This window comes from Calidris pugnax, unplaced genomic scaffold (assembly GCF_001431845.1).
Source record: "Calidris pugnax isolate Ruff unplaced genomic scaffold, ASM143184v1 scaffold103, whole genome shotgun sequence".
Classification (NCBI taxonomy): Eukaryota; Metazoa; Chordata; class Aves; order Charadriiformes; family Scolopacidae; genus Calidris; species Calidris pugnax.
Window position 1 is genome coordinate 17,313,763 of NW_015090990.1, and position 16,434 is coordinate 17,330,196.

The following is a 16,434-nucleotide window of genomic DNA, read 5'->3' on the forward strand; positions in this document are numbered from 1 at the left end:
TGCTTTAGTCCTTTTTCCATCGGAGGAATGGCAAGAATGAAATTCCAGTGTGAGTCTTTCTCAAGGACAGAAGGGATTAATATGTCTTAAAATAGATACCATCAACTTAGAAATGTATTTTCCACATTTAAATATGATTAGTTTTGCAGTGAAAAGATAGGGGCAAAACGGTGTTTTCTCTGTTCTTCCAGCTTGTTTGTGAATTTTGAGATAACCTGTTTACAAGATAGCTAAATTCTGCAGAGTCTTAAGAACTGCTGCGGTTTTACGTGCTTCAGTAGTCATGCATGCTTCCATTTTGCAGGGGGATTTTAGATTCTGGTGACTGCATAGCACCACAGACTCCTTTAGGCTAGTAGGACCGTGGGGCAGCCTGGAGGTGGGCAGTGAGCTCAGGAGGGGTGAAGGTGGAAGTGGGGCCACTGCCTGTTGTCCTTCGGGGGATAGATGTCTTTGTAACTCGTCCCCTTCTCTTTCTGAGTCTCCAGCAGCAAGGTTTTTGTTCTTTTAATTCAGCAGATTGTGTTCTGCCAGGTTGGTTAATAGCTCGGATATTTGCAAACCTGGGCAGAAGGACCAAAATTGCCAGCTCTGGAGGTGTAAGGGAGCACATGCAGCGCTCCCTCCCACCGACGGCAGTGACGCCAGCATTGCCAGAGGAATGAGCCTGGCATATTGTTTCTCCCGTACGCCTGATTATTTATTTATGCATTCCGATTCATAATAGCATAATAACAGACTTGAAACAATAAGATAATTATTTTGCTTCTTGGGTGGTTAAAATTAACCGTGCTCCGTTGCATATTTATTCAGTAAAAAGATACAAGATGTTTAGTAATCGCCCAGAAATTCATTATCTGCATAATGTTCTGTTTCTAAATGTGTGTTGCATGACCATTAATCTGTGCCAACAGCAAGCATGCAGCAATATCTGATGTAATTAGTTTTCCCCTTACATGCCAAGGAGAACATCTGGGCTAATTGCGTGTTGTTGACAAAAGTTGCCGTTGCAATGGGGGTCCCTGTTTGTGCACACACACGCTCATTATACGTACAAACACACTAATGATTTCAGTTTATCCTCAAGCAAACCGATGGTTCTTGCTGATGAGATACTCTTTGGTGATTTGTTACTGGGGTCATACAATGTCTGTGAGCAGCATTAGGAAATGTTAGCTGGAATAATATGGTCTCTTTTTAAACAGAAAACAAACAAGCCTCTAATGCTGTTGCTTCTGTTTTATTTTCCAGCCACCACTGGTCCAAGCAATTTTCAGTGGCGATCCAGAGGAGATACGGATGTTGATCTACAAAACTGAGGATGTCAACGCTTTGGTATGTGGCTTGGCATGTTACGTGCCTGTGATACTTAACCATCATGCTTATGGACTGTTGCAATGACAGTGTTAATCATGTCCTTGGTAATTAACACGTAACAGAATGGAAATTATTTGGAAGTTAGAGATTTGGGGCTTCAGTGGAATCCTAATTAGTAGCCTGAAATATAATTATCTCCAGCAGGTGACTTCAAATTTTCTAAGCGTATGGTAATTATTCCAAATGTGCAGGTCAGTCAGGGACATTGTTTTCTCTCTTAGTGAGAAAATGAATGAAAACAGCTGAAAGCTGCATATTTTTACTCTCTGCAGAGTTTCCTTTTGTGAAGAGTCTGCAGATCAGGAGCTGTTATTTAGTGTTTGACTGGACTTGAAATAAAGTTTCACTATAGGTCTCGGCAGTGAGGGTAAGGAAGCAGTATCTTGGCCATGATTTGCCCACAAAGGAATTACTGTTCTGCAGATTGCCTTATTCTAGCCAGGATAATGGTAAGCAGCTGTAAACAAGTAGCAGTTAAGTGTTTTGGCGGTGAAAAAATATCTCCATTTAAACTTGGTCTTTTAGCAGAAGTAAAGGTTTTGTTTTTTTTTTTCCCCTCTTTGATTTTAACTTAAATCCATGCTGTCAGAAATGAACCCTGCCAGTCCTGACTACAACCTGTGGCCTCTGAAAGTGGTGAGAATATAAAGCAGAAGCAGAATGGTGATTTCCAGGTGTTCCCCGGGCTATTGAATCAACCTTCCTTTTCTTCATGTCTTTCTCTGACATAAAGCCATCAGTTTATTCCTAGCTAACTCCAGCAGTTTGTCTGGTGTAGTCTTGGCACTGCAGCTTCTGCAGGAAGTGGAGTGCAACCCTCTGGTTCAGAGCTGCAGAAAGGAACTGCAGAAGCAACCCTAGAGATCTGGTTAACCAGCGCTCCACTTCGTTTGCTGTCAAGTGGAAGGAAAGACTTGCTGCTCTTTTAAATGGGGAATCTGATCAAAGAGGACCTTGATGTTAGTTTTTCCCTGTGATTATCAGTACCTGGTTGTTTTCTTGAAATCAGTTCCTAAAAGTGCTTCCTTAAAACTCCCTTGAGTTTCCTCCTTACTTGTTTTCCCTAGGGGTCTTAAAAAAAATATAGAAGAAAATCAAACCCAAGCAAACAAAATAAAAACCCAACCTAGAAGATAGTCCTAAAATTTCCTCTGTATTTCATGATGTTTTTTCAAAATAGCATTTCCTGTAGATGGTTATTGTAGACTTCTCAAATGTTTTTATGTCATTTGGCTACAGGTGTGGTAGTGATTGATGGTTGCTAGATAGATGCTCTCAACTGTCAGGTGTGATATTAAATGAAATAAAATATATTTCATGGATGAGTACCATACTACTTAATAGGAAAAGTCACTGAACTTGAATGGTCTTGCCCAGAATCCTGTTTAAGATACTGAGTGTCCACCCAAGAATGCTTTGCCTGAACAGCTATTTTTTCAGGAGCAAAAATAAAGCTGTTCTTTGGAGTAATTACAAAAATACCGGTCAACATGAATTCTGAAGATTGTGTTCTGGATAGTGATTGCAGACAAGTGTCAGATGCTCAAAATGTCACTAAAGAAAGATCAGAAGATAGCATTTTCCCCTCCTTGTGCTGTGAGCTGGCAATTTTCACTGCGTGCTTACGTTTCTATTTTAAGGGTGTTTTTAATTACTTCCATGTTCGTGTTTCTCTTGGTTGCTCACGTGCGAGGAAACTCTGACCCTGCTTGGCAGTGATTTGTCCTTTGTTGATCGTTTTGGTGAGCTGTGTTAATATTGGAATAGTTCAAATATAGGTAGGACAGGGAAAGAAAACTAAACTCTGTTTTTTTTTCCAGCAAGCCTTGGGGATTTCTAAAGCTTTAAAAATTGTGGTTTGGAATCTGCAGCAAGAGAGCTTATTTGGAAGGAAGAAGAAAAAAGCACACGGACAAACTATGCAAAATTAGGGATATATATGCATACTTCCTAAGAGAATGTTAATCCTGGAGGAAACGGTTTAGAGGAAATCAGAAGTTTAGAAGGCTACTTTTTTTGAGTGTGTGGTAAAATAATTAGTATCTTTTTAAGATAAGAAGTGTGTGTTGATGGAAATGGCTACGTTCTGGATGCTGCTACAATTGTGACTTCTATTTTGCACCAAAGTGAAAGCTGTAAGTGTGGTTTTAGCTCAATTTGGCTTGTTTTCATTAAAGCAGAGTTGTGGAGCCAGCAGATCTAGGTGGGCTGCAGTGGCTCCTGATGGGCCAGGCTGGCTGTGGGCTCCAGCCGTGTTGAGGTGTAGTGACCATGGGCATCTCTGCCTGTTTCTAGCTGCAGAACAAGTCTGCAGAGGAAGGGACAGTGGCACTAGCAGAGATTGCCAGGCTTTACATGCAGGGACATGTGTTGAGAGGGTGGATTATTACAGGATAAGGAGGGCAGAAGGAAGTCCTTATGGAGAGACATAGATGTATGCTGTTTATTACTTTTTCTCATTATCTGACTTGGTAAGGCATAATGTTGCAGGACTGCCTTTGTTAGGAGGATTCGGGCTTTATCCAGGTCTTCACACACACACACACACACAAGTTATATCTATTTCTGTAATATTGCTAAGCATGCTTTTTGAAGTGGTATGTGTGCTTGTGGATACAAGTGCGCACACGTTCGGGATTGTGAGTCTGGAAGGCTTTGCATGCTTGGGATAGCTGATGTGAAAAACAGCTTGTCCTTCAGTTTGGGGTGATGTGTTTGACTTGGGACTAAGAGAGACCATAATGTGGTATTTCAGTGATCTTGGGAGCCAGACCTTCATCTCTGCTCTCATCCAAGGAATGATGGTTTTCTTTTTGGCACTGTGAAGTCTTGCAGGAGAATAAAGCTATCCTGGAAGTAAATGCTCCTCTTCTAGATGTAGTTCAGCTGTGCCGGAAAGTCTTCTGGAGGATTTAGTCAAGAAATTTGGAAGGCTTCTGTTTTGACGCAGTATGACAGTTTGGTGCTAGGTAATAGCTATGTTTTCAGTGGGTATTTAGCCTCCTGTAGTGCTGTTTGATATGCTGTTAAATTAAGTGGGAAGTGATAGAGAGTTTTCTTTTTTCTGTAGAAGGAAATTATGCACAATTCTCAGTTATGTGAGGAAATTGACTATGAATTTGCATTGATTTTTGCAATGCAAATTAACCAACATGACTTTTATTTAGAATAAATATTTTTTCTTTTAGAAAACATAATTTTTTGTATTTTATAAAGATGATGTTTGAACTGTGAATAAGATTCTGCTGGAGTTTACTGAGAGTCTGAAATAGCCTGAGCTGCTTTGTACAGCATGCTACTGTACTAGTGGGTACTAAGATATATATATATCTGTGCCGGTGACTCACATTATCCGCAAAGTTGGAGACAGTTAAGGATGTATAGGCCATTAAAAGCTCACAGCAGGGTTTGTCTGTAGCTGCTTTTTCTTCAAAGGCAGCAACATCAGCCTGAAATACCTGAATTTTCTAAATCTGCTTTCCCCTTCAACTCACAAGTGATGTATGCTCCCACGCCATCAACACCCCGTCCCCAAAGTCAATATTGCATTTATAAAAACGGAGGAGTTATTTAAGTCTATCTTTTAAGCCTTACATTGGAAACTTGCTGCTATAAACATTAAAATATTTCCATTAATTAGGATAACAGTTTATACAGTCTCAATCTAGGATTAGTAATTAATTTTAAAAGTTGTCTTTTTCTAGCATGAAAATTACTGTTAGCCTTATGGAAGGAAAATGTTATATGGGCAAGAGAGGGAAAATAATTTTTCTTGTCTCTAGAAGATCAAAGTATTTGCCTCTTCCACCTCATGGGCACTTGGCAATTAAAGACTCAGTCCAGAAGAATCTTGGTTTCTGAGGGTAAACTGAAGACTGTTGGGATGAGAAGTGCTAGAACCAGCATGTGCGTTTTCAGACAGGAATTTCTGTGCTTGGTAATAGCAGAAGAGCAAGCACCAGGCATAAGTTACACAGCTTGACTTTCACCTCCCAGCTGGTGCTCACAGTTAAGCATTTCAATTTGCTTTGTGAATTACAGGCTTTAATAAAAGAATCTGTGAGAGGAAGGAAATACTGAAGTGGCAGAGATTTGCTCTGTACAGCATCAGCTTTTGGCTCTGAACAGTTGTAGCCGCTCATTCGCTTTCAGCCTCTTCAGCAGTTCCTAACCAGTTCCCAATATTTAATTTTCCTGAAGACAAGTTGTATCTGAATGTTTGTTTTTTTGAACGGTGCCGGCTATTCTGTGCTATATAAATAAGGGGTACTCAGATGTAACAACAGTAACTGGAGTAAATGAGCAGGTTAGTTTCTGTTATTGTTTTGGTTAATCTTGAATCAATGGAAGTTGTAGCCATTCATGTGCCTCTGATATAGTTTAGTTTATTCTGCCACCCAGGCAGATCTGGCTGCTCCAAGGTGGTGGGAATCCAAGCAATTCTTACCAATGAAATTTCATTAACTCAGTTTCTGTGGTGCATTAACTCCTTCTGTGCTGAACTATTCCTGTCGGCTGCTCAGGCAGTTTGGTGATACAAACATTTGTTTTCTGTAAGAGTTGCACTTTATATTTTTATAGTAAATAACTCTGTCCCAAACCTTTTCTGATCTGAACAATTGCAGTTGATATAAAAGTTCAAATGCATTATCTCCTTTGAGATGTAGGCTTTATCGAGGAGAAACTGTTGGCCTTTTTTAATGTGCCTGATTGTTTTGCATATGTTGATACGATTCATCCAAGCCACTGTTTGGCTAATCTTTATGTACTCCAGGGCTCTGATCCAATAAAGCACTTAAGGACTAGCCTAACTTTAAGCCTCTGAGGGGCCTTATCAGTGTCATTGTGATCACTTGAACAGTTTAAGCACGTGTTGAGTGTTTTTCTTGCTGAGGCCTTCCGTCCTTGATTGCCTGTTTGTTAAATTCTTAATTTCCTTTATTTTAACTTTTTTAAAAAAATGCGTACAGATAATGCTAACATGCAGCAGCATCTTTTTTGTGAACTATTGTAAGTCACTAATACAGTTTTGGGGAGAGGGTGCTCATTTAATCTCAGCATGATTTTCTAGCCATTGTTTAGCTTATCTACTGTCTCTTACTGACCTTTTGTTCCTCTGAGAACCACACTTGAAGCGGGTCTGATTATTTGTCCTAATGCTACTTGTATTCCTGTTTCCATGCTTCCCCCCATCTCCTTTCCTTGCCTCGATAACGTATGTTCAGGTTTGGGATACTGCCAGACCTTTCCCTGAAATGACAAATTTGCTTTTTATTCCTCTTTCTCTGTTGGTAGCCTTCAGTTTTTAGATCATTATTAAATTACTAATTTGTCCCGCTCCTGCTACCGTCATGCCACAAGGACATCAGTGGCTGAACAGCCGTTAGTGCACGGGCCAGAGACAGAGCCAGGGAGCTGTTTAAGTGGTGTGGGAGCGGTACAGGGCTTTGAGGAGGAGGCAGGGAGTGTGGTTGGATGCCCCGGTGCCCCTCTTTCGGTGTCAGGGCATAAACAGGAACTTGAGGATGTTCCTCTGTTGAGTTGCTCAACTCCTCGCTCAGCTGCAGGCATCGTGTCTGGATTTCTCCCCCCCCAGACTCCTGAAAACGTTGCCCAGAGGGCTCTTTCGTGTGGTTTTAATTTTCTGCATCACCCATCGGGTTTTGTCATTGGCTAGTTCATGTGAGGGTGAACTCTGGTTGTGATAAATGAAGAAATTTCAGAGGTTTTTTCCCTCTTGGAGAAATTAAGCTTGGATTCAATTGTGTGACCAAACCCATCATTCTCTGAAGACTTGGTTCTCCCTTAATTTGATAAGATTTTACATTGATTTCAAAAAGTGGAAGCTGAGAATACTTACAGGGAGTTATTCCTGTTACAGAAGGATAAAAATTCTACTTTTTTGTCTCATGTCCTTCCCTCCCTCAAGTACCAAATTTGCAGTTTAGTATAAAATATTGCTTATAATCAATAAAGCACTGAACAGTCTTGGTTCTTTGATAGAGAAAATTGCGTGGCCTTGCTTTGTTAGCATTCTGCTTCAAACTACTTTGTTCTGGTCCCAAACTTGGCTGCGTTACAAGAAGCTGCTGCAAAATTCACCCCTGACAGGTACGATAGCTATTACAAATACTACATTGTGCTACAAATCTATGCATTAAAAAGAACAAGCTGAAAAAATAAATAAAACTGATTCTATTTCTGTACGAATATTTGATCAGTCGTAGCATATTTTTTGCCATGGATAGCCTTAGGATAGGTAATGTGAAACAATACTTAAAAAAGGTCTCGTGTGCTCTCAAGTAGCCTGTAAAAACTAGTCCACGGTGGATTATGTTTTAGGAACTGAGCATATGAGAGAATCCAGCTTGTGATTTCGGTTCCTGAGCGGAAACTGCTGGACAGACACTGCTTAATATTATTTTAATTTGCCTACCATATGAGGAGGTGAAGTACTGTAAGATATTTTTCCCTCTGACTTGTGGCAATCAGGGTGTCATGTAATCTGTTTTTGATCATGTAATCTGTTTTTTCCGTGTTTTCTGTGCACGCTCGGTATGTAAGAAAGATCAAAACACACTGCAGCAGAATTCGAGGACTACATACATCATGTATGTTGGAAAAAACATACAAATGTAAAAATTAAACATAACATTTTCTAGTGACCAGTGGCTCTGTGCCTCTCAGTGCTGGAAAACAATCTCCAGCATTAGCACGACAAATGGTTCTGCCGCCCTGATTTGTCCACATTTATAGCATACTTTGAAGATAGTCCAAAATAGCTTGCGGTTGATGACCTCTTGGGCATGTTAAAAATGATATTTTACTTGACAGGCTCAGAGATTTGTTTCAGGGAGAAAGTGTAAATACTGGTAGGGTTTCTGTGGCGGTATCATTTGCAGGAGGTGTTGAATCTGTCACCAGTTTACAGTATTTAATGCTGGTAGGTTGTAATTTGATACGTTTGATTGATAAGTCTCTTAGAACTTCTTTTGTAATAGTGGTTGAGAAACGGAAATGAAATACGTTTAAGACTGGAAACAGGGATTGAATAGCATGATTAACGGTATTGTTGCTTATATTATATGTTTAGCAGTTTCTTTTAAAGGCCTATGTTCTAGAATAATCTGAATAAAGCAATAAAAGTAAGGATTTTTTGGTAAACATTGTATTTACACCCCTTGAAGTTAGAAAGGAAAATCCTGGAAATGTGACTCCCTAAGGCTAAAAATTACAGAAATCAAATAAAAATAGATATATTTTAGAAGTTGTATATGTTATTATTATCAGTTCTTCTGAGTTTGAAGATACAGGCCTGACTGGTAATATTTTCTTTATTTGCGTTTAAAGGTCAATCGAGGTGTACAAGCCCATTTTGGGCTGCTATAGACAACCAGGCTAAATGGTGTACAAGAACCTTTGTAGACCAAGAGGATCGCATGTTGTCCTTGTGTGTAGTTCCACACCATCCTCCAGAGAGACCCTCCAGTGTTGTATTGTTGATGCATACTGAAGCATCTGAATTATGTTGCTGCAATACTTAGAGTGGAAAAATGTTTCCAAAAGAGACCCAAGGATGGCGTCTTTCCTCATTTTAGATTTGATTTGATCTACCTGTAAAAAGGATACCAGAGTAAAGACAGTGTCTCTGCAAGGTCTGGTGGAACCAAGTGATAAAAAAGTTGAGGATTATTGGGAGGGTATTGTTCAGACCTTGAATTTTGTTATTTCACTGGTTGAGATTACATTTCTAATTATAAAAAAAAAGCCCCAACATGTAGGAAGATAAAGACCATGTACAAATCCATTGCTCTTTTCAAACACTAACACTTGCGGTTATTGACTATGTTTTTTAACGGGACAATCTCTGGTTTTGTAGGATGCCGAGAAACGAACTCCTCTTCACGTTGCATCATTCCTGGGGGATGCAGACATCATTGAGCTTCTCATTTTGTCAGGTAAGATAGTGTCCCTCACTGTTTTTAACTCATTTTAAAGCTGCAAGCAATACCCAGTGAAGCATTTATGAGTGGGCTTTGGGCAGTGCCTATTTCTGAGTTTCACAGAGCTGGTTGCAGTTGTTGCAAGCTGAGAAAATATATTTAAATTTGGTGATACAATTATAAAACATGCACTGTGACTGAGTGGAATTAATAAACAAAGCGAAAACTTCTAAAACATTCAAACTGACAATATTTGTGGATTCAGAAACTTGCTGAAGTACATATTTGAAATATGGGTTCATGTCCTGGAGTACAAGCTGAGAATTCCCGTTAAGCAAAAATTATTATAGAATGATAGCAAAAAAGTTATGAATGACTTTGAGTGAATTGTAAGTGGTATTTACATTAGAAACATAATTCTAACAGTCAGGAATTTGGAGAATAGAAACTCTGCAGTAGGATGTATCTAAACAAATGTAAACCCAGGAACTTGCAAATCAGATGCAGAACAACTGGTGGTTTTTGGAACTCATCTATACTAACAGATACTTTTGAAATGCATGATCTTCTTGTCGGTAGTCCTTAAAAAAAGAGAAATTTGTTAAAAAAGAAAAAAATAGTTTATCTAAATATTATATCTTCTTAGCATAGAAAGGTATGTATGTGTATATACATTTATGTATGTTTGCACACACAATATGTATTTTATATTTGTACACTATCTTAAGATACTTTAGTCAAAACCAGAGCATATTAAACACTATTTGTAAATGCTTACATTCTCCCTTTAAAAAGCATAAATCTCTTTGTATATTAGTTCAATATGCTGTGCTTTGTTGGGGCATTGCCAAAAAGCTCGTCCTGTATGTTGTCATCAAATGTCTCAGAATGAGAAATCATGAACAAAAGCAGCAGTTCACATGTGTATACATGGAGCCTGATAGAGATTTGGCCATATGTGCTCAAAATACTTCTATTTATTGTGTGTGGGTGTGACATAAAGACTGAAGTACAGTCTTAACATTGGAGCCATTTTAATCCCTCGTGCTGACTCTGCTAATATAAATTTCTCTGGGTTTTTTTTTTCCCAGCTTGAAGTAGGAATATAATGCTAACCTGCCTTTTCAGAAGTGCTGTGAAGAAAAATAAAAAAATATTTCCAAACTGTTGTAGTGACAAAAAACATGATCAAAATATGTCAGAACAAAGCATAAAACAGATGTCTCTCAAGAAGTACACATAATTCATGGCAAGCTCCTGGATGTGCTTGCAGATTTCAAAGGCAATGTTTTTCTAAACTGGAGAAGTCTAAGGGTAAAGTTTATGGTAGTTTAAGAATGTGGGATTGGAAGGAACCTTATGGTACAAACGTCTAACACTTACAAGCAACCTTGCTTGTAACCTTGATTGGATTCACAAATTATTAGATCCCCTTTTCAAATCAGTTGCACATTTTTTTTAGAAAATTATTACAGAACTCTCAGTCCTGTGATTGCGAGGCACCTTCTGATTTCCAGCCTCGAATCCTAGAATAATTCAGGCTAGAAGGGATTTCTAGGGGTTACCTGATCCGGCCCCTTGCTTAGGGCACCAGCCAATTTCAAAGGTAGGTGAGGCTGCTGGTGGGTGCGTGCAGACTACACCAACGGATTAGTTGGGATTGCCAGCCCAACCACACCTGGAGAAGGCAGGAAATGAGAATTGAGTTCACTGTAGCTCTGCATTTCCACTGTACGTTTTTGGGAGCTTTTTGAGTTGTTTAATTGCTTAATGAGGCTAGCTAGTTGGACATACATTGTACCTCAGATCTTTCTGCTCTAACCCCGATGCCAGCAGGAGGATTTAAATGAACATTCCTCCACTGACAGGTTACGCTTGGGTGGGTTTTCAGTATTCTTTTCTTCATTGGGAGATAAGAGTTAATAAACTTGATCCGTGCACATGTTCTTGCCGGGTATGTTGTTTGTCACATCCTGTTGTTCCATTGTGGTGTTGGAAGATTGCCTTTTTTCAGGTTTTGCAAGTAACAACACAGGCAATAGCCACATAAAGAGAAAGGTGAAGCTGTTCTGCCCATTTCTCCCCTGAATCTCAACATCATCAAGAAATGTCCTGGTGAACATTCTTGTTTTCTGTCATGATCCTGACGAAGGAAGGAGACTTTTTGATGTTCTGGAATGCTTAGCTCCAGCATCTCACAGCCAAAATGTCATCTATGGGCTACAGTGTTTGTCTGGGCAACAGCATAAGATGCAGGTGATATATCTCAGGCTTTTAAATATGTATCCAAGTGAGTGTGAAAAGCTTATAATGTGGGCTTCTAAAAATTGGACTTTATGTCAGTGGGACTGTGCTGGGTTGCACTCTGCAGGAACTGTGAGGATCTTTCCCAAATAGCTCAGTATGAATCAAAATTAATCTTGTGTCGCATGACCTACCTGTTCACTGTCCTTTAATCTCTGATGTATCATCACTCATGGTGAGCATCAGTCCTTGTATCCAGGAGCAGGTCTGGAGTTTTACGAGATTTGGAGGAGCAGATTTATGGGTTATTATAAACACCTCTTCATTATTGTGATCTCTCCGTGAACTGCGCTCCAGAGACAAGGGCAGCATCTTCCCTGTGCTTCGCCTCTTCATTCAGTAAACTGCATTAGTAACAGTGTTTCATAAAAGATTAATCTGATCATAAAATTCAGTTACATAAGAGGAAAGCCTTTTTTGTCTAACTTAATATGAGAGGGTGTTTTCACAGAGAAAGCAAAAAAAGGCATGCTGTTGGCATCAAACAATAATATTCTCGGTGTGAGTAGAAGCTAGAAGGAGTAGCAACCCGTTGCATTTTGTACAGGGGTCAGGAGATTAAATGAGATCTGCACATTCTGAGGTTCGTGGCCCATGAATTGGTGGCAGCAAGAATAAATGTAGCATCTAATGAATAAAACTTCTGCCCAGGTGGTTGGAGACAGACCAGAAATGGCTTTCTAGGTAGCCACGGAAATGGAGTCTGTCTGGAATTGATACAGGAGAGAGAGTGCCAGATCCCTCAACTGGTACGAATCATTCTGGCCCATTAAATGTCAGAGCTAGATACGTTTACACCAGCTCAAAGGTCTGTGATCCATAATCATATGGTTCAAACTGGGGAAATGTGTGGTGTGGTTTGGTTTGTTTTTTCTAGGCTACATGAAAGCATGGAGCTTTGAGTATTTCAGCTCTTTTCTGTCAAGAAGTAGAAGGACCAGGGTAACCTCCTCACATAAATGAAGCTCTGTGTGATGACACAGTCATGGATATGCAAGAAGAATTGTCTGGGCAAATACAAGCTCCATTCTCATTTATGCTGGTGCCTCTGCCCTTCCTGGGCTTTGAACTGATGCCCGAGGACATAATGTCCCTTACTCCTTGTTCCCAAGGTCACAGGAGCTTGTGAGCTTGGCAATATTATCATCCTTTACTATTTCAGAAGGCTCCGAGCTTCTCGGCAAGTAATTTGTGGACTGGGGGTGTGCATGCAATATTGACATCCATCTTTCATAAATTGCACAATAACTGAAGAAAAGGACAAAGCCTGGCATGCTTTGGAAGGGTTCCTCATGAGCTTTGCCACACAGATTTGGAGGTGAGGCTGTCACACGTGCAGCAGGTTCTGGGCCATCCCTGTCGTGTAGGCAGCAGGGAAGGCGCTGTGTAACCTAAACACACATTCAGGTCTTCCTCTCTTACAGCAGGCTAAAGAATAGGCAGGTTGGAGAGGCAGCCTTCTCTCTGTCTTTCCCATGGCTTTGAGACTTCTGTTCTTGGGGGTTAGGAGTATCCCCTTTGGGTGAAAGTTTGGAGGATTTCCCAGGACTATGTCCTCTCTCCTTCATGTATGACCCAGGACCTGTGTGCTCTCACCTGATGGGATTCCTAGGCAAGTGACTCGGGCTTGCCTCCAAGGAGATCCTGCTTAATCTTCTGCCATGTGGGTGTTCCCAGGCTCTTTGGTCCATCTGTTCACATCTAGCATGGTGATGTGTTGCTCGTGTTGTGGGTCCCAGTTCCATCTATCAGGCAGTGCTACTCTGTTGCTATATTTTATTTGTTCTGGTCTTTGCTTTGTATTGTGTGTCGGGGGGTGCTGTGTGGGGCAGGGCATTCCTTATGTTTTTGTGTGTCCATTGCTGTGTCTCAGAGCAGGAGTTGGAAAGGTGCACATTAATGGTGTCATTAATAGGTTAAAGAATAGAGTTTTCTTCGTCTGTTGACAATCCCTAATTTCAGAGAGTTAGACTGAGGAATCTAGATTTATTGGAGACCTGTGGATTTGGCAGATGTGCTGGATGGAAAATTGTACTTTGGTTAGGATAAAGAGATGTTAACTTTATTCCTGAAAGCCAGAATTGGATTGTTTATTTCAGATCTCAAAGAACAGAGGCAATTTCAGATTTATTTCCTCTTTTGGCAGAAATATTTGAGAGTGAAAGATGGCAAAGATTACAAACCAGCCATATTAAAGAAGAGTGGATTACAGCAAGTTTCCTTTCTGTTGATTTTATCCGTAACATTATATGTTATGTTGTCTACTTCAGCCTCGCAGAGCAAATTCAACAGCCAAGCCTTTCTTCCTGGCCTACGGGTATGAGCCCTCTCGGAGGCAGAGTGCAGAGAATGGGGCTGAGAAAAGGCTTTTCTCTGGAAAAGGGTGTTTTTTTAAAGTGGATATTTTGTGTGGGAGGTGGCTGGGTGCTGTGGCTACCTGAAAGGAGTAGTGTGGTGCAGTCTCTTTCTCTGGAGACATTCAAAACCCACCTGGACAAGTTCCTGTGCAACCTGCTCTAGGTAGACCCACTCTGGCGGGGGGGTTGGACTAGATGATCTCCAGAGGTCACTTCCAATCCCGTATGATTCTATGATTCTAAGGGAAATCTTTAAAGCAGCTTATCTTTTCAAGACTGAACTATGAAGGACACCATATACACCAATTTGAGTGTGTTACCAGCCTTCTTTGTCCTTAATAATACACAGATTAATTCAAGGAGTCTTGCAGGAAGTATATTGAAACATGGTTAAGATACTTGGTCCAGACTGAAAAGAGGGACACTGAATTTCGGGGTGACTTTGAGGAAGTATTGTGGGATGCACTTGAAAACTTAAGCTTCTGATTTTTGGACACAGTTCATTTTAGATGCATTAGCATGTTGTAGATCACTTAGTCTGTAGAGTTGGATTTCTGTGGTACTCAGTGCTTTCAAAGAGCTGTCCCTCGGGCTGTCACATGACGGAAACTCAAGTTCGTGAAGTGTAGAGGACACCTTTGAAAACAGGAGAATTGCTCTCCGGGTGTCCCTGCTTGATCTCTTTTAAAATGGCTGATATTTTCTGTCCCTGGAGGAGTGCATCAGTGGTTGTGAAGTTTATTCATTTTCATTAACCATTTCCAGCAAGGAACTGCTGGCAACCTAAAAGCTGAATTTTGGTGAAGGAAATGGGCAGTATGGAGGGAAACATTTTGAAACGTTTCTTCAGAAAATGTGCACCTCAGTAAATGGACAACAGCAGCTCCTTTAACAGGCAACAGCTGAGTTGTGCAGCTCTTTAAAAACAGAAATCACAAACACATTCAGCCGATGCATTGAATCTGATACGTAAGAGCAATTTCACTTTGTCACATAAAGCACAAAGAGGTAAAGGGATGTAGAAAGCAGCTGAGGAAGAAAAGGCTGATAGTATGCTGTGTATTATTTTATTTATACTGGTATTGTTTAGCTTTTATTATTTTCTTTAGCTGTTTTCTTGGCAACTATTTCAGTTTCTCAAAGAGTAAGTGGATCAGTGAAAGGCATGAATAGCTGCTGATGGGGACACTTGCCTTGGTTTTCTAATCATCTTCATATTCACAATGCCACTGGAGTTGTTGAATACTGAGCAATGATAGGTTTGTCACACTTTGCTACTCCACACATAAGCCTTTCTGATTTGCAGCCATCTGCTTGGAGGAGTTACTGAATGGGTAGAAATAAACCGAAAGAAACCTTAGGTAAGAACATAGGGCAAAAAGCCAAGGCAAATAGAAAATTAATTTCTAAACCCCAAAAGAGGTATTTGCTAGCAATCATTAGGAATTCATCTATGCAGTTTGCATACCCATGACTCCTATCAGGCTTAAACAGTTTAATATATAAGGTGCCTGGAGTCCTGTCTGTCAGCTTGCTGATGGTGGAGGAGGTTGTTGCCTTACCTGTCTCTAGAGCCTAGGGCAGTGTAGGCAAAGGGCAGCATACTAACCTGTATCAACCATAATGGCCTTCTGGGGAAGACAAAAGAAGCTAACAGCTTCCTTGGTTAATCAGATTCATTAGAAAACCCTTTGAAACTGATGTCTTTTCCAGAGGGCAGGTCGTACCACCAGGTACCAGGTTCTGAGGTGAGTTCAGAGGATTGCCACTAATTGTTGCAGTGGTTCTGAAAGTGGCTTTCTTGCAGTCAAAAAATTATATCCCAACTTGTGGAAATATGAAAGAACTTGTTTCTTCTCTGATTATCTAGCACAATTCCCAGTAATCACTGTGATTCAGAGACAAGCACCTTAACATTCCTGAGAAATGGCTCTCAGAAAGTACTTGTGGTTCAGAGAGTGTGATTTATTCATTATGGGCTTTTGTATGCACTTAAGTTATGGTGCAAAAATGAAGCTTAAGAATCACTTTATTCATGAAGTTCAGAGGCTCATCCAGGCTTTGTGCTTCTCTACAATTTTTCTGTGCGTGCATTCTTAGACAAACCTGAGAGGTACAGCATTTTCAGGTTAAGCTCTCTTCGAAATTGGTTTCTCCAGTCCTTTTCACTAGATTTCCTTTCAGGGGTATCGCATCAGTGAATAGCTTTTAATATTTCTTTTGACCAAATCTGTTTTATCACACAAATGTACAGGATCCTTTTTTTTTTTTTTTCTGTCTGCAGTCAGCCAGCACTGCTGTAGTTGTTAAATATCCTTCTTTGTCCTTTGTTCTGGCAAACCACCCCAAACCTGTCCTCCTGCCCAGCTGTCTTTGTAGGGGTACACATTAGCACTGAGCCACGCAGAAGGCAAACGGATAGTCTCCTTCATCCCTCTTCTTCTGATGTTTGC

General features: G+C 40.3%; 1 protein-coding gene across 7 annotated transcripts in view; it reads left to right on the top strand.

Annotated features, from left to right (window-relative positions):
• Positions 1–1,253: 1,253 nt before the first annotated feature.
• The window catches only part of ANKRD44 (ankyrin repeat domain 44), an 81,478-nt gene continuing 66,297 nt past the window's right edge, over positions 1,254–16,434 (top strand). For all 7 annotated transcript variants that reach the window (XM_014954520.1, XM_014954516.1, XM_014954515.1 and 4 more), the window contains exons 1-2: positions 1,254–1,335; positions 9,257–9,335. In XM_014954520.1, the coding sequence (XP_014810006.1) occupies positions 1,300–1,335; positions 9,257–9,335 (115 nt within the window). In that variant the 5' untranslated portion in view covers positions 1,254–1,299. The remainder of the gene's footprint in view (positions 1,336–9,256; positions 9,336–16,434) is intronic.